This window comes from Seriola dumerili, unplaced genomic scaffold, assembly GCF_002260705.1.
Source record: "Seriola dumerili isolate Sdu_G_001 unplaced genomic scaffold, Sdu_1.0 BDQW01000493.1, whole genome shotgun sequence".
NCBI lineage: Eukaryota > Metazoa > Chordata > Actinopteri > Carangiformes > Carangidae > Seriola > Seriola dumerili.
Genome location: NW_019174748.1, coordinates 698,975 through 722,611, shown reverse-complemented (window position 1 = coordinate 722,611; position 23,637 = coordinate 698,975). Strand labels below are relative to the sequence as shown.

Genomic DNA, 23,637 nt, shown 5'->3' with positions numbered 1-23,637 from the left:
AAGCTATTTGAATTCGAATGTATGTGATTTTGTGACGTAATGAGCTGTACGTCAGGGACTCTCCCCTCTTTCTCGGTATATCCAATCACGTGTTGGGATCGAGATGAGGTGGCATTAAACGCCGGAAGACGAAAGTGTTTATAACACGAAGCTAAGCTAACAGGCTAGCTTACTTGACAGAGTAGCGTCTGTTTCCTTCGCCACCGTATTTCTCCGAGTTTGTGGAGTTTCTCAGGTGAGTCCCAACCTGCCAAATGATTAGTGTTTTATTTTATAATAGCCTGCTGAAGGAAACGCCTGCTAACTGCTGTTAGCATGCTAACAACAATTAGTTCGTAAGTGTGGAAACTTAAAACTCGGCGACACAAACTCAAATAGTTTGTACAACTGTAGGACTCAGACTCGGGGATACACACAATGTTAAACAATTATATCTGAATAAAAACAATACACGTTTCCAGCACGTAGATGTATCTAGCAACACATTAGCATGTTAGCTTAAATTGTTATCACATTCAAGCTAATAGACAGGACCTTAACCCGACGTTATGAGGCACACCCTGTTCTCAATAAAACTCCTGCTTCTAAGTTTTAAGTTGGCTAATTAACAACGGTTCATCAGCCCACCTTTCAGCAGATACACTCAACTTTAATAGGAACAGTTCGGCCTACTTTCTAATCGTCTCACCGTGTCACTAAATGGTTCAGATTTTAAATGAAGTCTGGTTGTCTTATCAGAAAACGGTGTTTTCAGGTTATTGAGCGTGAAGCTTTCATTAGCCTGTTGGCTGTACCTGGACTGTTCATTTAAATCTCTGAGGTAGTAAATAGCAAATCTCTAACCTCTTCTAGCGAAAATATAATTTTCTTTAACTACAGAGTTAAACAGTTGTGACGGACTAAATCCTTTAACTGTCGCAATCAAATATTAGCATGCTGCCTCACTCTTTTTATGTTTGAAAAGAAACAGTGATAATAAACTGTAGTGTGCTTCTGTGCTGTGTGTTAGCAGGAGCTACAGCCTTGTTGCAGCACTGCGTGACACAGCTGCTCTGAGCTGCCACACCCCCAACACACAGATACAGTTCACACTGACCAGCACATCCTCAGGCAGAAATTAGCTTCTGATTCAGCAGTTAAGAGAATCATCAGTTAGTTGATGAACAGAAAAATAGTCAACAACTATAGTGCTGATCGATTTATCGTTTTAAGGCAAAACAAGAGAAAAAGTTGTTCGTATTTTCTGGTTTCACCCTCTCAAATAAGATGATTTCTCTGCTTTCCCCCTTATCTATAATAGCAATAATAATAATAATGATGTAAAAATAATAATTTCAACATCTTTGGGTTTTGGGCTTTCGGTCAGACAAAACAATACATTTGAAGACATCACCTTGGATCCTGCAAAGTTGTGATAGGCATTTTTTTCTTACACAAAAATGATTTGTTGCACACTGAGTGACTGATTCTCTTATCCTCTTATTGTTGTGAAAGGCATCAGAAATCCTAATTAAAGCCAACATGGTGGCCATCCCTGTCCAGACGACAATAAACCAGGTCTACTGTAAAAACCCACATTTATACTTTTCAAACCTGGGCTTGATTAATAGGTAGACTTCAGTAACTGTTTCCTTTATTCTGTTAGTGAAAACACAAAAATGGCAATTTCACTGCTTTTCCCTGACCTGCTTTTCTCATATTTTATAGACCAAGTAATTAATCATTTAATTAAAGATTTCACTGGTAGAGTAGCAGAAAATGAAATGAAATAATCATTATTTACAGCACTAATCATATTGAGACAGTATTTACTGCTTTGCCTGTGTTGGACTGAACCAGTGGTTGTACGTAAAGCATTAGAAACTAAGTGGAGTTTGTAGATAAACTAATCAGCTTCAGGCAGATCAAATGTCCAGACTGAGAGGAAACTCAGCCGCTCTGTATTTTAATTGGTTTTATTCTCAGCAGTGTGTCCTGCTGAATCAGGTCTGGTTCTCAGAAACCTCAAGACATAAGCACATCACACTTGGCGTCTCAGTTTCTTTTTTGTTTAATTTCACTTTTATATTCTGCATGAGGTTGTGGTGAGGTGAGAAATGTAACAGCTCAGACTGTTTCTTAAAACACCACTAATCTGCACATTTAATGTAGAAAAAGGAATAAAAGTACTGTTAGTTTCTTTTCTTTTACTTTGAGTGGAAGTAGTGGGATTTATAGAAAATGGAGGTGCATACTTTTCCTGCTCAAAGGACTGAGTTCTCCTTCTACGTCCTATTCTCCAAAGGTTTGATCACTTATTTTGGTATTTACAATGAGACAAGTAGGCACTCCATTGTCATACACTGTATTAGTTCTTCTAAAGATATTGTGAGTGCATTAAACCTGAACAAAGAGCTAACACTATTGTTTCACCCCGACCAATTATGTGTCCTCTTTTTTTTCTTTTTTTCTTTTTAATTGAACAAATAAGCAAAAACTTAAATGAGTGAAAATACTTGTTGGTTGCATGATGATATTATTTGACTACAGTAGTGTTGTTAAATGAAGATGTTTTGGTTCCTAAAAGTGCTGAAAACTGCTGCTCGTTCCTCTGTATCTCAGCCTCTTTGGGACCTCTCAGCTAGTTTTAGGTGTGTGTGACACCTGAACCTGTTCTTTGTGTTTGCTGTTCAGGAGTCACAATGAGTCTGCAGTGGACGGCCGTGGCCACCTTCCTCTACGCCGAGGTCTTCTTTGTTCTGCTGCTTTGCATCCCCTTCATCTCACCCAAGAGGTCAGTGCTCACCTGCCCTGCATCTCATCGCTGCTGTAGTTTAATGAACTGCAGGTGACACTGAGGACGAGAGCAGACTGGCAGAAAACAGACCTACAAACCTGAATGACTGGCTGAGTGATGAAGTTACATCATAGTGTCGGCTGGCCAAGAGTTTGAGTTTCCCAATTGGTTGTTGCTCTTTCAAAATGATTTGGTGCAAACGAGCAGTGCCGACAACTTGGTGAATTCGTCGCTAGATTAACCAACTTTTCAGACCCCCTTTAGCAACAAATCTACAGAAACAAACAGATAAAGAGCTGAAACCAGCTGACAGTAGGCTGGATGTCGACAGGATGTGGTCCAGCCAGATACTAGGTTGTGAGCTAGTCTTGATATTTTATTTTATATATTTCTCTTCATCAAACATGTGAAAAACTTGTCTAAATTTTACCATCATATCAATGAATCTTGTGCCCTCAGATAAACATGGAAAACCACAGGTATGAACATTTAAAGCATCTTGTACAGTCAGACAGTTCCAGCTGAAGAAGCTCATTGATTTAAAGAGCAAACACAGAGCAGCTGTGTGTGAATGTGATCACATTAAAACCATCAGACCTCCTGACTGCAAACTGATGAGCTCTGATTAACTCGGCACAGAACAGAGACATCACTGAGATCTGAGTCCATGTCTGTTTGTCTGAAACCCTCTGTGACAGTATTTACACTGTCACTGAGACTGAGAGGGACATTCCTGAGTCTAAATGAAGAAATTATTAAAAACGTGCCTGAACAGTTGTGTAAACTCACTCTGCAGGGAGACTGAAGCTATATAATAACAGAAAATCCAGTTCTGCTTGTCAAGTTGTACATAATTCACAAACCTGTGAGCAAATAACTCAGGTTTGCTGATCACATGCTCAACAACAGGCTGCTTTTTAGTGGCAGTGTATACTAGAGCTGCAGTTGATGATTATTTTCCTCATCATTTATTATTCTACAAATTAATTTCAGGATTTATCAATTAATCATTTTATTTATAAAATCTCAGAAAATGGTGAAAGATGTTTGCTATGATTTCCAGAGGCATTCATTTTAATTGTTTGTTTTATTGAACCATCAGTCCAAAACCCCAGGATATTGAGTTTATTCAGATATGACACAGAGAAGCAGTAAATCATCTCAGAGGCTTTTACCAGTGAATGTTTGGAGGTTTTGCTCTATAAAGGACTAAAAAGATTGATCAGGTATCAGTATAGTTGCATTTCACAAGTGGGAAAGACATAGAAAGAGAAACAAGTTGTTCCAGCATCAACATGAACTCAAATCGAAGCAGCAGCTAGAAATGAAATGGAAACTATGCTGTTCACTTCCATTTGAAAATGTTTTAGTTTTAAGAGATTTATGCTTTCAGTACACTGTATCAAATCAGAATGAGATTTATTTGTCCAAACCATAATACATTTTGCGTACATGTGAGCGAGATAGTTAAAAAGTGAATGTTTTGTTCTTTAAAATGTTGTATATGTTATGAAACTGAATGTGTCTGATTAGTGTTTGGATTTCTCTGATTATTTTGGTTCACAAAAGAAAGTTAGATCTTGTTTGAATCTGTGTTGTGATGCAGTTTTCCTGTTGGTCTTCTCTGATGTTTTATGCAGTGCAGCCTGAAGTCTCTAAACTTTACCTGAAGAATCTGATTTATGTGAATTTCTTGTTTCCAGTTTTTTATTGGTTTTGTTGGTCAGGTATGTGTGCGTGTGGTGTGTGTTCCTCTGGGCCACTAGATGGAGCTAGAGCTCCTGGTTTATTAACATGCCTCAGGTGTGTGTGTGTGTCTCTACTGTATGTCATCATGCTCCTTGTATCTATTTTCCTCTGTGTCCTGATGGTTCTGTTTGATCCTGCAGGTGGAACAAGATCTTCAAGTCTCGCATCATCCAAACCATTGCTCTGTATGGAAACACTTCATTCATGGTGGCCATCGCCATCCTCGTCTTCCTGCTCATCGGTACTGTGTGTGTGTTCGTGTGTTCGTTCTCTCTCTCTCTCTCTCTCTCTCTCTCTCTCTCTCTCTCTCTCTCTTTACCCTGGTAATATTTGAAACCTCCTTCGCTTGGCCACCTGGGAGTAGATCTATCAATGCAGTTTAGGTTGAGAGTAAAGTAGATCCTGATGGTCTTGTCACATCCACCTTTGAGTGACCAACTCACATCCTTGAACGATTTATCACACATAAGGTTTCACTCAGAAACACGTCACATTAGGGAGGTGAAGAGGCTCTAACTGCTGTTTCACTGAGACATTAAGTAACGTGTACAAACAGAACTGATGCCACTGAACATAATTAATAAGAGCTCACATACTGTCTGTTTGATTAGTGAATAGATGATTTCTTTGCTTCCACTTGTGGAGGATGTGAGCTGCCACCTCCAGGTGCCTTTCACTTTTTTACATTAACATTAATGCTAAAGCTAATCAACAAACTCACATTTTTCTAAAAGCTCTAATGTATCTGACCAGGTGGTAAATATGGAAGTGCTTGAAGAGTAAACGTGGCCTCATTTCACGTCAGCTAAAGTCCATCAATCAAACTGATTAAACCTATTTTAATAGATACAACAGTGTTTCTCACAGGTGGAGAATTTTTGCGTGGTGCGGTGTGTGTACAGAGACTCATGCAGTTTAGTGGGGAGACTGTAATCCACGTTATTTTATGTAGCTACAGTTTACAGATGTCCCATGAACGCCTCACATGCAGACTGTCAGTAGATGCTAGCTGGTGGATGCACATAGAGAAGCCTCTAGTCTCCACTCAGTGCAGCAGCTCAGACAGGTGTGTGAGGCCAAACGTGAGTCTAAAGAGGGAAATGTAAGATTTACCTAAGTAGAACATATGTATGGAAATCACTGTATAGTGTTATATTATCATCATAGAGAATTTGAACACATCACTCACATGGTCAACTCTGTAGTAATTCAACCGTGGATGCTCTTAAGATGTGAATAAGAGAATCTGTAGTGCTGCTTTCACATCGTATTGTTTAAACTGTAATTAGGAGCAGAAGGTACAGACATGTGAAGAATAGCTGCAGATGCTTCACAGCTATTACATCCAGATAAAATCCAGTGTTAACACTAATACAAAACATTTTATAGGAGCTGTTTGTTTGGATCTGTTTTGACTTTGACTACAAACATAACACAACTCAAGAAGCGGATGTGGGCTGTTTATCTGCTGTGACTACAAGGTCAGCACCAGGATAAACCACCTCAGAGTAAAGTGTGAACACTTCCAAGTATGAATAACAACAGTTCTCCTGGTCTTCAGTCTGCTGACACTGTGACTGCAGCATGACTCCATGTCTGCTGCGATTTGTGTTTCTAGTGTAAGAGCTGAAACCACTCCCTCATTCATTCACTTACTATTGAGATTTTAGCCACTTTCTGATCATCATTCTGCGTCATCTCTGACAGCTGAAGTAAAACCTGTGAAATGTGACGCATATTTTTGGATTGTGTATAGAAAGTATGTAACAGGTAAATCAAACCTGGAGATTAGCACCAGTGTCCAGCCCTAATGTGTAACAGTACGATTTGTTGGATATAGAATGATGGTGTTCTTCATGTCTTTAATCTGTTGTGTGCGTCTGTAGATGCGTTTCGTGAGGTGAGGAAGTACAGTGTGACGGAGAAGGTGGACCTGACCAACAACCCGACGGCCATCGAACACATTCACATGAAACTGTTCAGAGCTCAGAGAAACGAGTACATCGCCGGCTTCGCCCTGCTGCTCTGCCTGTAAGACACACACACACACACACACACACACACACACACACACACACACACACACACACACACACACACACACACACACACACACAGCGACAGGCTGATATAAATACAAGGGAATTTTACAGTAGGATGGAAAGAATGAGCAGCTGTGTGTGTGTGTGTGTCCATTAACAGTCACTATAAATTCCTCAGCCTCATCCTGATTGGACAGAGCTCTGAAGTATGAATCTCTTTCTGTCCCTTATTGGCTGGCTGCCCAGACAGGGTCAAACATGCATTAAATCTGATTGGCTGCTGAGCTCTGTGACATGGTGCGTTCTCATTAGTGGGCAGCATGTTGTTGGGCTGTTACTGAAGTTACTGTCTGATTATCAAACACATTCAAACTGGTTAACTTGACCTCTCTGTGCCTGTCACTGCTGCCTCCCTTTTTCATGTGTGTATCTGTCACACGCTACCTCAGGTATGAATGGTCACGATTGGTGGACATCACTTCCTGCTTAAAACACCTGCAAAACCCCAATAAAAGATTTAAATTTAAAAAGAAAAAAAAGCTGCTCACTGCAGGTTACTACACTTAACAAAACACAACTGTGCATTTGGCTATAATTACGACATATTAAATAAAAATAATGACATGATTTGGTGACTGTGAATTCCATATTAATCAATAAAGGCAACAGTCAATCATTGATTTTTAGTTGTAAACTATGGGAATCAATAAATTGGCTACTTGACAGTCATGTGACATTGATGGGGTGTGGGTGTGTTTGTGATTAGTTGGTTTGAATCTAAATGAGTCAAACTCAAAAATGTAACTTAAAAGTTTTGTGGTGAACTGATTCAGAGCAGAGAAACTTTGCCAAAGTTAGTTCCCTCTCAATGGCTGCTTGCTACCTGTAGGGGGCGGCAGCAACACTGGAGCACTTGCTCCTGAACTCTGACTCACCACAGCAGCAGTACAGCATGTGCAGAGACCTGCAGCTGCTGCAGCTGCTGCATCACATGCTGTACTGCTGCTGTGGTGAGTCACAGTCCAGGAGCAAGTCATCTAGCGTTTGGACCGAGCCCTCGGACAGACGGTCTGCTGTGATCTGGGACTGTGACTTAAGAATTTCCAGGCTCAGCCAAGAAGGAAATATGTAGCACGAGTTTATGGAAAGGCTGAAGAGCTGGCAGCTGATGGGATTATTTCAGGCCTATGAAGTGACTGACGGCCATATTTGGAACTGAGAGCATCTTTTCCTGCCGACGTCTCTCACATGGAAAAACCTCTGGTTTTGTCGTAATAAACTGCTCAACTTTAGGCTTCTTCTGGAAACTGTTTATATTTCCTTCTGACACTGATGTTTGTAGAGGAACAGACCAACAGTGTTACAGCCAGATATCTCAGATATCTCAGATTCCTCTGAGCCACACTGTTTCCAAAAACTATTAAAACACATCAGTGAGTCTCGGAGCGTCACTGGGTCACATGTTCCTTTATCACCATTAACTCTGAGCTCTTCTCACACTGAACATTCACTGTTGCAGTAATGGTTCACTGCTCACCACACCTGCCTCACCTGACACACAGTCGCTCTGTCACACACACACACACACACACACACACACACACACACACACACACACACACACACACACACACACACACACACAACACCACACCACACTGAACACTTCCAGTGATGCTGCACTACTGCACTCTGACAGTGTTTTCATTCAGCTTTGTTCACACAACCAACATCTGCACTAGCTTGTCTGAGTCACACTGGACACTTATTATGGATTATGGACAGCTGGTCTTTATTCAGCTCTGCATAGTTTTTATGTGATTATCCTTGATTAACAAAGCAAACAACAAAAGAAAGTTTTTTGATGGAGTGAGGCTGAGGCTGACCAGTTTGTTTGTCTTTCTTTCAGTTTATTAATCACTACTTGTTAATTTCTCTCATGAATCTCTTTTGATGATTTTAATCTTCTGTAGCTCAATCAGCCTGTACCCAGTCAGTAATAAAGGCGACTGTGGTTATATCTGTGATTATATCTACGTCAGATCAGATTCTCAGCACGATCAATTCAAGAAACTTTATTTGTCCCGGGGGGGGGGGGGCACAGAGACATTACAAATACACAAAGAAGAACACATAACCAGTGCAAGACAAACTGTACACATTAAGAAAAATGACAATGACATGAAGAAACAACATCAGCACAAAAAAAAAAAAAAATCAACAACAGTGCAAAACATCTGAATTTTGCTCCATTTAGGTTTAACTCGGGTCAGGAATTCATCTACATTTGGATGATTGTCTCTCTCTGCTTCTGTTGCGTGTCAGGATGTCACTGAGGAGATATTCACCTACAGCTTCGATATCACATGACTGTTAACTGTGGTTACACTTCACTGTGATGGATTATCTCAAAAATATTCAAGTCTCTGCAGGTCGTTTGTACTGAAATGAACTGAAGTCTCTCAGGGTGTCTTTGTTTTTAAAAAGTCTTAAATTTCATTCACAAAGGTCTTGGATATGTTTTCCTGTCCGCTGTGGACAGTAACATTAGTTATAACTCGTGGCTGTCAGGAGACAGTTGTTAGGAAATCATCTGCTCATAATGGACAAAAAAAACATACATTTTCTGCTCTCTAGGCCTGTTCACTAATCATGGGTCCAGGTCATGTTCTTCATACTTTTAGGTTTTATTGTTCTGTACAGCTGGGAAGTCCAGACCAGATTCTCAGGAGCTTCAAATACTTAACAAATATTTGCCTTATTATTTGTTTTCTGTCACTCTGTTAAAAAGGTCTTGAATTCACATTGTATTAAAACCTGCTCTCTGCCTGGATGAAGAGAGGTCAGAGTTCAGTGTCGTGTGGTCAAATTAAACATCTAAAAATAGCAGACTGCTCCTTTTTTAATCAGATTCAGCAGCTCGGTGACAAACGCAGACCGGTGACTGACAGGAATGGGGGCAGTTATTCTGTTCATTTGCCCCCTTGCTCCCTTCAGTTTCCCCTACAGCCATGCCCACCCCTGCTGCGAGCCACCATTACATCACTGCCTGTCAATGCCGCGCACTGCACATATAACACGCACAACACGCACACCGCAGCATGGAAATGTCAGGGGTAACTCTGTGTGTGTGTGTGTGTGTACGTACGTACGTACGTGTTGTTACTATATGTGTGTGAAGTGGTGAATGGCTATATTAGGTTGTGAGTGATGTGTTGAAGCCTGAATGACAGCTGGTCTGATTTACTGTTGTCTACATACACGTGTGTGTGTGTGTGTGTGTGTGGCTGTCTAACAGCTGATGCAGCAGTTTGTCTCAGGTGTTGTGTTTTGTTTTGTAGTTGTTGCTCTTTGTTATGATCATTGCAGCTAATCATCATCATTATCAGCTGGTAGAGCAGAGAGTCTTGGTTCAAATCCTGATATGTTGTTGTCATGTGTGTGAGAAAGTGTCTTTGACCAAGACAATGAACCTTAAATCTACTTAAATGTGCTGAAGATAGCAGCAACAATTAACCAGTAAATCAGGTGGTCGACTGAGAGTAAACTCATCAAAATCTCAAATTTATTTCTTTTTGATATTTATTATAGTAATTATCTTAATATCTTAAGGTTTCAGACTGTTCGTCAGAGAAAACGAAAAGTCTGTTCATTTGCTAATTGACCAATAAAGATACATGACTGGAAAATATCTGATATCCTCCATCAACTTCTGATCAGTCATCAATATAAAAGTTTAAAGTTAAACAGTGAAGGTTAGTTTTTAGTGTTATAGCATGAGCAGCTTTATTTCAGTGAATACAGCTCTGCTTTTACTGTTGTTACTCAGTCCTGTTTTTTTAAACTGTGCTTTATAGCTCACAAATAACATTTAATAAAGTCATTGTGTGTTTTGTTTCTGCAGGTTACTGCGTCGTCTGGCCACTCTACTCTCCCAGCAGGCCTCACTCATGGCCTCCAACGAAGCCTTCAAGAAGCAGGCGGAGGGTGCCAGCACCGCCGCCAAGAAATACATGGAGGACAACGAGGCGCTGCAAGAGGTGAGAAACAAACACACACATTACCTCACTTGAAGACTGATTTGTCAAAGGCTGAAAAGCTGTATTTTGTTGGCATCTTAGAAAGAATGAAAACAGAACAGAAGAATACAACACATTAGTGTAAACATGCCTGTGTGCATGGACCCTGGTCCTGGACCAGGGCCCAGGGAGTCAGGAGGCCACTGGACCAGAGCCTCTGTATGAAGTGACAACACTTGTTCTTGTAAGTCAAAGCTATAAAGGGACACAAACCTGACAACAAGGAGACAGACACCTGACTACAAAGAGACTTGAACATGACTTCAAGGAGACACGAACCCAACCACAAAGAGACTCGACAACCATGGACAACTAGACTTTTGTCTCTTTCGGTCTGAGACTTGCTCCTGTGTATCAGGAGTTGGGGGGCCTGTTGCATATCTGTGTCCAGGGGCCTGTTGTCTCATAACCATTGATGCCTCTGTGTCTTTTAATGTGACTGTCAGTGTGTGACACTCACCAGTAGGAGGCAGCCCTGATCTGCAGCTGCTGAGGTGAAGCAAGTAAACACTGGAAATATTCAAAGAGGAACACTCAACATTCAATCTGTGTGGCTCATTCACAATGTCTCTCTCTCACACACACACATGCACGAACACATGCATGCACAAGCACACACACACACACACACACACTCACACACACTCACTCTGTGGTAATCCGACCAGGGTTTGTCCAGGGTGAAGAGATCACCAAGTTCTCCAATGCTAAAAGAAGAAATTGCTTCATCTGCATGTGACAAGCATACACACACACACGTCCACACATGCCCATACCCATACCCATACCCATACACACACACACACTGTTGATTCATGATAGTTCAGTTTGGTTTCTAGGAAATTGTTGTTGTCACTGGTGAGGAGGAGCTCTTCATCCACGTTACCACTGATAAAGTCACGTTAGGTTCTTCCTGATGAAATTATTTAATCAGGATGAAAAGAGAAAACTGCATCTTCTTTATAAAATCTCATATTTTTAATGACCAGTGAACGTCTCATCCAGGTGTTACAGTCACAGACAGCACTGATGCATTTAAAACGGGCTGTAATATTGTAGACCAGGACGTCTGGGTTACCTGCTTCACTAGGATAATGTTATATAACCAGTGCTGTGAAGCTGGTTAGCAGCTGCCTCGGTTAACTCTGGGATTTCCTTCGGGTACAGGCGCATTCATGTGACATCATCAGAGCCATGAATGAAGTGATTAATATTATATTAGATGAAACTGTGATAACCCTGCAGGGGAGTTCGGTTATGGCAACACACTCTTCTGAACATGTGACGCAGATAAAAAGAATTAAAGTAGGTCAGACTGTTTCTGCTGCCAAAACAGAGAGGAGAGGAGTGGTTCGTGTCAGATGTTTTCTGACTCAAATGGTGAATTTACAATCAGCTGCTTTAGAAAGTCTCTGCTGGTCGGGACGTCTGGAGGCTAGTCTCTCTCTGGGTGTATCCACTGTTGCCCTGACTAAGGAACTGTAGAGACTCAATTCTCGGACAGTTTTTCAGACTACAGTCTTTCTGATCTTGATCAGGTGTGAGGGGCTGCTCAGTCTGGAAGTGTTTCCCTCTTTTCTATATTATCATTTAAGATTAAATGTAATTTGTTTCCTCCAGCTTGTTGATTATTGTTGGCTTTGATGAGCAGTTTGCCCAGTTGTAGCTAATTAACATTGATTCTGTGAAAACAAATGTCTTGTTTAACTACTTGTAGGGCAGTTGGTTTGTTTAGATCTCAGCCCAGAGCTAAATTCAGCGTGAAAACAGTTTAATTGACATAACATTAATGTGCAACTAATTAAAATGCATAAAAGTTGAATAATTGTTTTAGTTGTTGCAAAAATAAGATTTTGATTGTTCCATCTTTTCTACTTCTGAAATGAATACCTCTGGATTATTGGACTGATAGTTGCATAAAACAAGACATCAAGTACGGAAATGGGAAATTATAATTGTAACTATTCTAATTAATATAATCGTTATTTGCAGCCCTTATTCAATTTGTGTTAATTATTGTGATCCTAAATTCCTGCAGCGAGTGTGCAGAGAAACACCATGTTGTCATACTGTGTGTGTGTGTGTGTGTGTGTGTGTGAGAGAGAGAGAGAGAGAGAGAGAGAGAGATATGAATCTGTGTGGAGCCTGGAAGGTCAGTTACGTGCATGTGGAGCTGCAGAAGAGCTGCAGGAACACGTGCGACTTTGATAACCGTCACTATTTTTGACGGGATGGTGTAATTTCACTTCAGACACTGTTACTCAAGGTGACACAACTGCTGCTGGTGTGTGAGAGTGTGCGTTCACATGTTGTCAGAAAGTGTTACATGTTACTTTCAGACCAGGGCACCTGCTCCCTCTGACACCTTTCTCATAATTTACAACATCACGTTGTCAGGCAGTAAAACTGATAAAAACAAACAGAGTGATTGCAGTTCTCACTCAGCTGCTGAATTTATTCAAAGATGTAGAACCACACGAGATAAAACAAACATTGAGATAAGTGTGCTCTTTAAATTATTTTATTTAACAACACTTCATAAGAACAATGCCATGATAAATAGAACATAAAACAAATAAGCATAACACCGTTCAGTCTTGGCTCTGTCTTGCCTGCAGGCGGGTCTCTGGTACAGTATTTTGTGAGTGCAGTATTTGTGGTTTGACAGAGAGGACCCGTTCTGTAGAGGTTGTAGGTTTGTACTGCAGTTGCACTCTGAATCAAAATCTAACGGATCATCACAGAACAGATTTAATCGCTCAACTCTGTTTAGACCTGAGTTGTTTGTCTTAAATAGAGACCAACTCTTTAAGGATAAATTTGTATTTTTTTTTTCGTGTTCTGGTGTTGTGGTCCATTATACACTCACTGAGCACTTTATTAGGAACACCTGTACACCTGCTTATTCATGTAATTATCCATCTGACCATCACGAGTCGGCAGTGAATAAACTCCTGCAGATCCTAACCAGGGTCATAGTTAGTGGTGGTTTCGTGCTTAACTGCAGAATATTGATGTGTTTTTAATATTTTTACCCCTCGTCTTTGCAAATGTGGGTGAAACATTAGAAACAACTCGATATATAATGCGGTCCAGTTCAGCTCCATCGCAAACTGCAAACTCAATAAACTTTTAGTTAACTTAATACCTTAACATTATTATGTTTGTACAGGTAGACTTTATGGCTCAACTATTATATTGGACTGAATTAGATTTCACAGCTGTACTAGAAACATCTGGATACTAACACCTTCAGTCACTTCCCTGTGACTGAAGCTTTCTCTCAGGAGAAGATGTTGTCGGGTCGTGCCCAACTTTCCTTGGTTGTTTTGACTCTGAACCACAGCGTCCTCCAGTTGGTGGGTCATGAATGATGGCCTTGGAAGATCTTCCTTGGTCGCCCTCTTCTGAGTGCTGAGACTGAAATTACTGGCCTCATTCACCCACACCAGTCTTTCCTGAAGTCCATCTGTCTTTCCAGAGGCACCAGTCTTCCTTGGTTGCTGTCCAGTCTTTCCTGAAAGTCACTGGTGTCCCAGTGGATTTACTATTAGACACATCAAGATGCTGACACCCTTAGTTACTGAAGTTTTCGGTCAGTAGAAGATGTCTGACAGTTTTTGAAATGATTTGTAAAAATGTTTCTTGGCCTCTAAACACTGCCTGTGATTTGTTCTCAGTTGTTTTGTTTTGTTTTTTTTAATCCTCAGAGAGGTGTTGATAGCATTCTGTGATTATTTGTGATGCTGTAGTTCAGTGTACTTGTACGGGTTGGATGAGGATCCTTGAGATCCTGTGGCCTTTCTGAACCTGAGACCTTGTGCTGCTGGAATTGGTTCAGTAAAATTAGGTTTTATGGCCAAGCCCTCCTCGGTTAAAGGTCTGAAGCTCAGCAGCTGTTTCACTCTGTCACACTGAGTGACGGCACTTTACCAGCTGAGCTCAGTTTGAAGCTTCAGTCTCATCAAATCTTACATTTTCCAAGGCTTTTACTTTGAAAAGAGAGTTTTCACTGATGTCTGAGCCTCACTCTCACTTCAGTGGTGGAAAGTGACACAATTATACTCTTAACTTTTTACTTACTTACTCGAGTGTTTCCATTTCCTACTTTGTACTTCTATTCCACCACATTTTAAAACCCAGTTTTGGGCACTACATTTATTTAACAGTTGTAGTTAAATTTTTACATATTTCATCATTAGGGGCGGGTGGGCAGTCAGGCTACAAGATCATGTTACAATCTTTGAGTAGTATCGCAATCTATGATCTGAATCACAATCTACATCCTATTTCCGCTCTGGTTCTATTGTGAAAGTCCTGACAGGAAGTTCTGATTTGTATGTCTCCACTGCTGTGACACCCACAAAGCTGTCTTCTGTTTAGAAATCATGTCACAACCAATCACAGTTTTTGCTTGGTTCATATGGAGTATTTGTTTGGACGGCTCTGTTATTTATTTATGGGGTGCCTTTATGTAAGTGTTTTAATTTGAAAGTTCAGTCACTGCCCCGGCTCGTCCTGCTTCCTGTTTCCCTGCCTGCAGCCAGTTAACATGGTCTCGTTAGCAGATATCTAAATATAGAAACTTTTAATGAGGTGATCTGTACGATTGATCTGAAGAGTAGATCATAGGCCAATGTAAGATCATCAGAACATCCACCCCCAGCCACTAGTTTATAAAACAGAATATCATTAAAGATTGCATTTGTGGTTTGCAATCTTTCCATAAAGAATAAACCAGTGTGTGGTTGTGTCCTCGTCATGTCTCTGAGTTATCAGATTGACCAAAAAGACATTTCTCCCCTAAACTTCTCGCATTCATGTCAACAACTGTTCAAAGCCAGAAGAGCTAAAACTCAGATAAAAATAGTCCAAAAACTAAAACCAGATCAGGGAATCAGAACTTTATTCTCCCAAGAATTATCTCAGGACCCTTCAGATTTATTGGGTGACCCTTTGCAGGGACCGGCCCCCTAGGTTTGAGCCACTGGACTAAAGTATTCGAGCGTATATGACGAAGTTAGAGCAGGTCCACCTGGAGCAGCTACAACAGTGAACTGTGCAGAATTTTTAATTGTTAGTTAGTTTTAAACTATGTAAAAAATACTTTGCTGTGATTTAATATTTTTTAAACATGTTTAAATGTTTAACAAGTTTAAAAAAAAAAAAAAAAAAAAAAAACTCTGAGAAGTGGCAGGTAGCTCATCTACGCTCACTTCCTCATTGTGAAATTCTAAATCAACAAACTTAGAATTTATTCACTTTTATCCAGGTGAATGTTAAAAATGGTTGTTTTCTGTTTCTCCTCATTTTACATGAGAATATGCAAAATATTGCGAACACTGGAACACATTTTGATTCATCATTTAAATGTGTAGCTGCTTCATTGACATAAACGGTAGAAAAAACACACAACAAATGTTTCTATCTCTGTAGTCGTAGTGACATTGACACAGACAGGTGTGAATACCAAACGCTCCTCCTTCACCCCCACAGCTACCGACACACATACACACGATCATGATTATAAGTCAGCGATTATACAAGATGAATGAAACTGTACCAGGGTGGTGAAATCTGAACTGATAAAACTCTGGAAGTTCCAACATGAAGAGACAGAAAGTTTCTCTCACTGTACTTTAAATAGTCACAAATAAAGAGAAGCAGAAGAAACATCAGACTCGCTCAGCGTGACTGTAGTTAACACAAACACTGATTCATAACATCATTTACAGCTGCTGAACAGACGTTTGTCTCAGGTGTCCATATATGAGTTAAACGGTCACCTGACAGCCAATCAGAAAGCAGGATTTTTCTGTTGCTACAGTATGAAACACACACACACACACTCGCACAGCAGCTGGTGCGTCGCTCTGAGGTCAGGACTGAGAGGTCAGGAGGTGTTTGGTATGAACACCTGTTGGTCTCTGAGTGGGCTGAGTCAAACTGAGTCCAAACTGATCACCGACCAGAAACGAGTCCAGCAGCCTCATGAGTTTAAACTTTTAGTTTCGGATCAAATTTACTTTCAGATGTTTCTTTTATCTCAATGTTGGTTTTACTGTAGCTTATGTCTCAGTGCAGACCACAGGCCGGATCACACTAGACCAGACCAGGGAATAGTTGGTCTCAGGCTGAAAGGAGAGGAAGAGAAGCTGAATATTAATAATCTGACTAAACTGATGAATCAGCTGGGGTCAGTGTATCATCTTACTGCAGATGTTTCTCAGCATCTGTATCTGTCAAACAGGATTAGAGTCTGTTCATCCGAGCACTGATAACATAATTGTTACACTGTAAAATGTCGAACTCACTTTGTAACTCTTACCAAGAAAAAAATAACTATTTTCATTATTGCAGATTTTTTTTTTTTTTTTTTACTTAATTAATCATTTAGTCTAATAAACATTAGAAAATTATAGCTGAGCTTGAGGAGACGTCTCCAAACCTTTAAATCCTCACATATTCAGTTCAAAATGATCTGTGACAAAGAGAAGCTGCGAATCTGCAAGTACTTGGAGTGAAATGATAAATCGATTTTCAAAATAGTTTCTTCTGTCAATCGACAGACTGATCAATTAATTGACTAATCATTTCAGCTTTAATCAAGATTGTTTGTTTCATGATAGTTTACACTGTCTGACATATTATATTGTTTTTAAACCCCCAAATCACAAGAGTGGGTCGGGCTCTAATTATATATGAATATAACATTTAAAAATTAAATGAATTAAAAATAAACGTTATGTATAAGTTAATAAGTTGGCTTTGCTGGTGTGATCGCTCAGTGCTGCATCTTCACTCTGTCACATCTCCAGTGACAGGATAATAACAAGTGCAGGACTGAGCAAAAATTTTCAGACACTTCAAGTAAAGTAAGTATTGGTTTCAAAAGTAAGGCCATGAATAGTTGTTTTAATTTATTAGTTGGCTTCATACAAAATGCAGTAAATAGAATAAACCTAAAGCTGGCGTGTTGAACTGTAGTCTTTTGTCACGGTGAACACATCACACAGACAGTGGTAGTCAAGGTAAAGCTGCTGATCCAGGGAAGAACTTGTAATGTTTCTTTTGGACGCTCTGTTTCATCAGACCCAGATTTTCTACATCTGCTGCATCATTTCACACATTTCTCCAAAGTTTAACCTGAGAGTCAGATCTGACATCTTTGGAAACTTTGAGATAGAAATTAAAACAAACATCTGTGAATCTGAATAAACTTTAGACAAACATCAAACTGAAACTTTTTTCTCTGGATAGAAACTGCGTGACGCTGGTATCGAGGTGCCAGAGGCCGGGAAGAAGGGAGCAGGACCGCAGGAAGAGAACAAGACTCTGAAAGAGGAGGTGAAGACCCTGAAGGAGGAGCTGGACACCACCAAGAAAGGTGAGAAGGAGAACATAAGAGATGGAGGGAGGAGGAGGAGAAGGTGAAGGACATGGAGGAACTGGATGTCCAGGAAGGAGAGGATGAGAAAGAAAAGGACCACTCTGTTCATATCACCATGGTGATGAAGGTGTAGCTACAGCTACAGCTGCAGGTGAGGAGACAAAAGTGGAGATCTCTGAACCTCGATGTCATCTGTTCTTTCAGCTCTGCAGAAATCAGACAGCGACGTTCGAGCCATGAAGAAACAGGCGGAGAACCTGACGGTGGAGTACGACAGACTGCTGGATGAGCACAGCAAGCTGCTGGTAACACACACACACCCCTGTATCTGTTGAAGGCAGAACGGAGAACAGTTCTGCTGGACTGGAAGCTCCACGTTGCAGCCAGTTAGGTAGAAAACAGATGTTACAGATGTTCGAATGCTGTTGCTGGTTTATAAATGTATTATCAGCCAAAACACTTGAGGTTTGTTTTCAAGAAAACAAACAGTAAACAGTCAGCCCATCATCTGGAGTCAGAACCAAAGGACGAAGCTGCTGATCACTAATGGATCCAACTTCAGTTTAACATCTTCACGCAGTAACAGAAAAAAGTGACATGATTCAAACTGGTCACAACATAAATCTGTGTATGGTTCTGAGGAGACGTCTCACTTTGATAATCTGTTGGGCTTAATGAAGAATGAAGAACTCTGATCCTCATCCTGAGGCTGTTTGCAGACTGGAGACCAGTTTGACCCCGGGATGAACCACCCCCTGGGTGGAGAAGGTCAAAGAGGAGGGGACTTGATGTCAGAAAACTGGCAAACCCCGTTATGTTACATAACGGTGTGTATGTAACACACACACACTAGTCTGTACAGTTTTGTACACGTAGAGGATTTGGACTCGGGATTTGGATCTGATCCCTGCTTCAGTTCTGGATCTGGTTCAGGATGAAAAAAAAAACTGGATTCCTGAAGCTCAATGACGACCAACCTGTCAGATCTATTATTTTTTGTAGAGCTGCAACAGAAGAGTAATTCACTGATAAGTTGCAGCTCTAATTTCTCATCTCTCTTTTTGTAATTATCCAGACTCAGTCATCAGTGAACCAGGAGCAGCAACAACTATCACCTTTAGAATTGACATTGATTCTGAGTAATTTACATCATCTGATCATGAAAAAATAATTTCAGAATTTGCTGGTACAAATTACAGAGACAATATTGCCTCTACAGAGCCCTGAAACTGACTAAATTGTCTGTCAGTTAAATGATTAAATATTAATTTAAAAATCAAAAGTAGAAGTGTAAAAGTAAATGTAAAGCTTTATACTTTTCCTTAAATCTCCAGTTGTTTAACTAAATAAAATCCTTTTTATTTATTTATTTACCAATCTGTTGATAAAATATATTAAAACTTAACTTAATTCATTACAACATTTTCTTTTACTGCCCTGTTCTCTGTCTGCAGGAACAGTGTTTTTACTGCCCTGTTCTCTGTCTGCAGGAACAGTGTTTTTACTGCCCTGTTCTTTGTCTGCAGGAACAGTGTTTTTACTGCCCTGTTCTCTGTCTGCAGGAACAGTGTTTTTACTGCCCTGTTCTTTGTCTGCAGGCGAGCAGCGACAAGAAATCAGACTGAGAAAGAGACGGTTTCAAGCTTCTGTCATCTTCATCTTCATCATCTTCACCGTCCTCGACAAACGGTCTGCAGCTTCTGTATCCACCTCAAGGTCCTGTTCAGTGATGTCACTTCCTTTTAGGTCAACTGACATTGCTGGGCTGTGATTGGTTCATTAGACTGACTGCTTTATCAGAAAACTAAGAATGTCAGTTTTTTTTTCTTTTGTACTGAAGTTTTAGTTTCTTTTCACTTAAAGTTTGAGCTTTTTTTTCCACTTTGCTGTTGCAACAGTCAATGTTCTTTTTGTACAATGTTTAAACAGCAGAATTACACAGTTAAACAATGTTGGCTTCATAAAATTTGATCTGATCATTCCTGTTCCCTAAAAAAACCTGAACTTTCCTGAAATTCCTGAAAACATGTTTTATACAGAAACTGGTGATTTTTCATTCCAGAATAAGATGTCCAGTCTTTAAAAAACACCTGTTCTCCTGAACTGACGGCTGAGATGAATGTTCAGACAGATAAGGCTTCAAACAGAGCTCTCTCTCTCTCTCTCTCTCTCTCTCTCTCTCTCTCTCTCTTGCTCTCTCGCTCTCTTTGAGAATAAAATAATTCCTCAGAAATCAGTTCGGTGATTATCAGGGTGTAAATTTATCTGTTCCAGCTTTTTAATTAAGTGAAATCCCCTAAATTGTTGTTTTGTTTTGTTTTGTTTGTTTGTTTGTTTTTTTTGTTTGTTTGTTTTTTTTGTTGTAAAGGTTGAAGAATCATGTCTCATGCTTTATGAATGTTTGGACCTGCAGTCGATCCTGGTTTCAATCTGTGAGTCACTTTGAACGAGAAAAAGAAAACATCTGCATCTTTCTGTCACATTTTCTGCTCGGAGTATGATCAATAATTGATTTGAAACAGTCTGAACAGTGAAATACCAGAAGAGATTAGAGTTACAGTCTCTGGTTTATGTCTCAGCACCAGTTAACTTTAAGATCCTGAAGTTATTTTACAGTCATGTGACATCTGCAGATCGTTATTCACCACATGACTGGAGCAGAAACGGCAACCAGAAGAAACTCCAGGCTTTGTTGTTCTGTCTTTGTTGCCTGGTGATAAACATGGTGGATTTAATTAGCTCCACGTCCTCATTAGGGCGATCTTTTCTTCTCTTTTCTGTGCTCTCACCTCAGCTGGCGGTTCGGTGGTGATTTGTTTCTGTTCATAAGTGAACAGTAGAGTTTTGGGTTTAACGGTTAATATGTGGGTTGTTTTGTGGCTTTCAGGCTGAGTTTCGCTCTGTAACTGCATCTGCATCTGTTTCTGGGCCTCGTCAATCTGAAACCATCCTCGCCGGTTTCCAGCTGCATATTTCCCCAGTGTCAGCAACGTTTGGCAGAAGTTTGAGAATCTGCTGCTACTCAGTTTCTCCAGTTAACTCATCCTGTAAAAAACATTTCAGTCTCTGTTGTTTTCCGGAGAGTAAAGTGTTCTTGGTTGAGGAAGAAGCACATGTGATATTTGTATGTAAACAGGATGATTTAATGTGTTGTATCAGGAGTTTAATTCCATCAGGTGTTGAAAACCCCCCATTCTCCCTCTGTCTGCAGCTGTAATTTAATTCAGCCCAGGGTTATCTGAGCTGCTGTTTATGTTCATCAAATCTGCTGAAGAGAAAACAAATGTGTAAATCTTAAAGTCAAAATTTGGGGACAAATTTTGGGACAGATTTGTTGACAGTGAACATGAGAGGGTGAAAAAGTGCTGGTCCTCCTGATAGTTTGTCCTGAAAGAAAAGTAAAACATCACTCTATTATCCACATGATGGTTGAATTATTTACGCATCATGTGTCATACTGTGAAATAAATGAAAAATGTTACATTTGATTACATGTTCTCCCTGTTGTTCTCACACTTCCAGAGTCACTGAAAGGCCTTGGTGGGTATTTTGTTTTTCTAAGTTATGTCTGCATTAAAAGCTGGGGCAAAGAGCACAGCTGCGTCAAAGCCCCAGGTTCACTCTGTTTGTGAATATACAGCATGGAAACACATTAGAATTGTAAGGGCCTTACATAGTCCATATTCCCTTGTATGTTAATAGGGGCCCTTGGCACAAGAAACACTGATTCATGAAAGACGAGCTGACAGAAGCTCAAACCTAGAGCTTCCTCACAGGAAACGCACAAATGGGTCAGAAACAAAAATTCCCACCGAGGTCTTTCTGAGGTTTCATTCACACCAACTTCCTTATTTTGAAACTATTCTGGGTTGAAGACGCTTGTGTTACCTGATGAGTTTTCTGGTTGTAATTGGTTGATTAACTTTCAACAGGGAATCTGCAGGTGTTGATAATTATTTAAAAAGTAATGCATTTATTTTACTAAAAAAGTTTTTAAAAAGTTTTAAATTTCACGGGAGGATTGTTGGTGATTCGGGTCTAGATTTCAGCAAAAACCTTAATTAAATGAATTCATTTTTAATTGATTAATCTTTCTATTTTCTGCTACTTGTCATAGTCCAAGTCACATTAATAAAATGGTTACATTAGAAATTATTGTTGTAAACAGCTGGCAGGTGCTGAAAAATGTGATATGATAAGTAATTCTTGGTCATATCATCCCTGCTGTTTTAAAATCCAACTGGTCAGAATCTTCTACGTATCTGAACCTGCAGAAACCCTGTTTAGATCCTGACGTAATTCAAATTTGCAGTCTGTTCAGTGGGAACAGACTGCCCCCCCCCCCCACTACGCTGCGACCAGTTTAAAGCAGCGTAGCAACATTAAGATATAAATTCTTAAACTTTAGTCAACATGGTACACATCATTAGCTCAGATAGATTCTCCACAATACGACTCTGAGAAACCACGAGTACAACAGTTTGATTAATTCAGATTTACTGACATTGTAAACCAGCAAGAGAAACAGTGGTGACTCCCTACCTTTTGAAGAGATGTGCTTGTTTTCACTCCCAGCAATGTGTTGAGTTTTCACCCCGGCAGGGTCGAGTGAAGACATCGAGCGCACCTGTTTTACATGACGACACTTTTTTTTTTTTTGTCACATTTGGGTGATTTTGTTTGTTTCAAGAAATCTTCTTGTGACTCAGAAATGAACATCACTGGGACTTTAAACTCACTGAGAGCATTCCTCTTACTCTTATCTGACTTTATTACATTTGTTGATGCTGAATGTGCGGTCATTATAAGGTTTTTGTATTTAGGTTTTATCATTGGATAGCTGCCTTGTTTTCTGCTTTATTCAGTTACAGCTTTAAGAAATGTTGAGTGGGGACATCGCTGTTTAAAGGTGATGATGCACAAAAAGATTAGCCATAAAAACATGTCTCATCTTTGATTTGTTCAGATTAGCATGTGTGTGTGTGTCCACTGACAACTGCATGTGTTAAAAATGTTTTCAAGGTTTAATCTTAGTTGTGACCTTCAATAAAAAGACAAAATCAGACGTCTTCTTCGTCTGATTTAATGAAGCTTCTGCGGCAACACTTTCAGAACAAACCTCATACAAGTATTTCTGTATTTAAACACTTCTCTTCCTCTGTAACAGGAGCTGTTTTCTTCTGTATTTTATTTTCACATATGCTGAAGAAAATCCTCTCAGACAGTGAACTGGTGGCGGCAGTTATGTTAAACTGTAGAGAGCGCTGTTCGCAGGTGTCATGCGATTTCTGAGGTGGGCTGAATCCTGACTCTTCACAGTCGAGACACAAAGTGCTGAAATAAACCACCAGAGGAGCATCGACACAGTCTACAGGTATCATCTTCTTTGTTTCCCAGTTAATTGTCACCTGGTTTTATGATGCAAGTTTTAACTAAAGTCTGAAATGTGGAAAACACGACTTCAAGAAAAAAAAAAAGTACTAAATTTACAGAAGTGTTCTGTTGTCCCAAACTAATGAGACATTTGAGTCGTTATCTGAGAAAGCAAACTGATCTGGATCTAGAGATGATGTTATAAATAACATTTGGAGAGGAGGAAAA

At 39.9% G+C, this 23,637-nt stretch overlaps 1 protein-coding gene across 1 annotated transcript; it reads left to right on the top strand.

The window, feature by feature from the left end:
• The first annotated feature begins 114 nt into the window (after positions 1-114).
• Positions 115-23,101, top strand: bcap31 (B-cell receptor associated protein 31). The gene is made up of 8 exons (XM_022763910.1): positions 115-235; positions 2,674-2,773; positions 4,666-4,766; positions 6,412-6,556; positions 10,472-10,607; positions 17,907-18,033; positions 18,241-18,341; positions 19,635-23,101. Exons 2-8 carry the CDS (start codon positions 2,682-2,684, stop codon positions 19,659-19,661), a joined length of 729 nt encoding a protein of 242 aa, XP_022619631.1. The 5' UTR covers positions 115-235; positions 2,674-2,681; the 3' UTR covers positions 19,662-23,101.
• The last annotated feature ends 536 nt before the right edge of the window (positions 23,102-23,637 follow it).

Coding starts and splice junctions, on each gene's coding strand:
- bcap31 (XM_022763910.1), top strand. CDS start 2,682: ATGAGTCTGCAGTGGACGGCCGTGGCCACCTTCCTCTACGCCGAGGTC. Junction 18,034..18,240: donor GCTGGACACCACCAAGAAAG/GTGAGAAGGAGA, acceptor CTGTTCTTTCAG/CTCTGCAGAAATCAGACAGC. Junction 18,342..19,634: donor ATGAGCACAGCAAGCTGCTG/GTAACACACACA, acceptor CTTTGTCTGCAG/GCGAGCAGCGACAAGAAATC.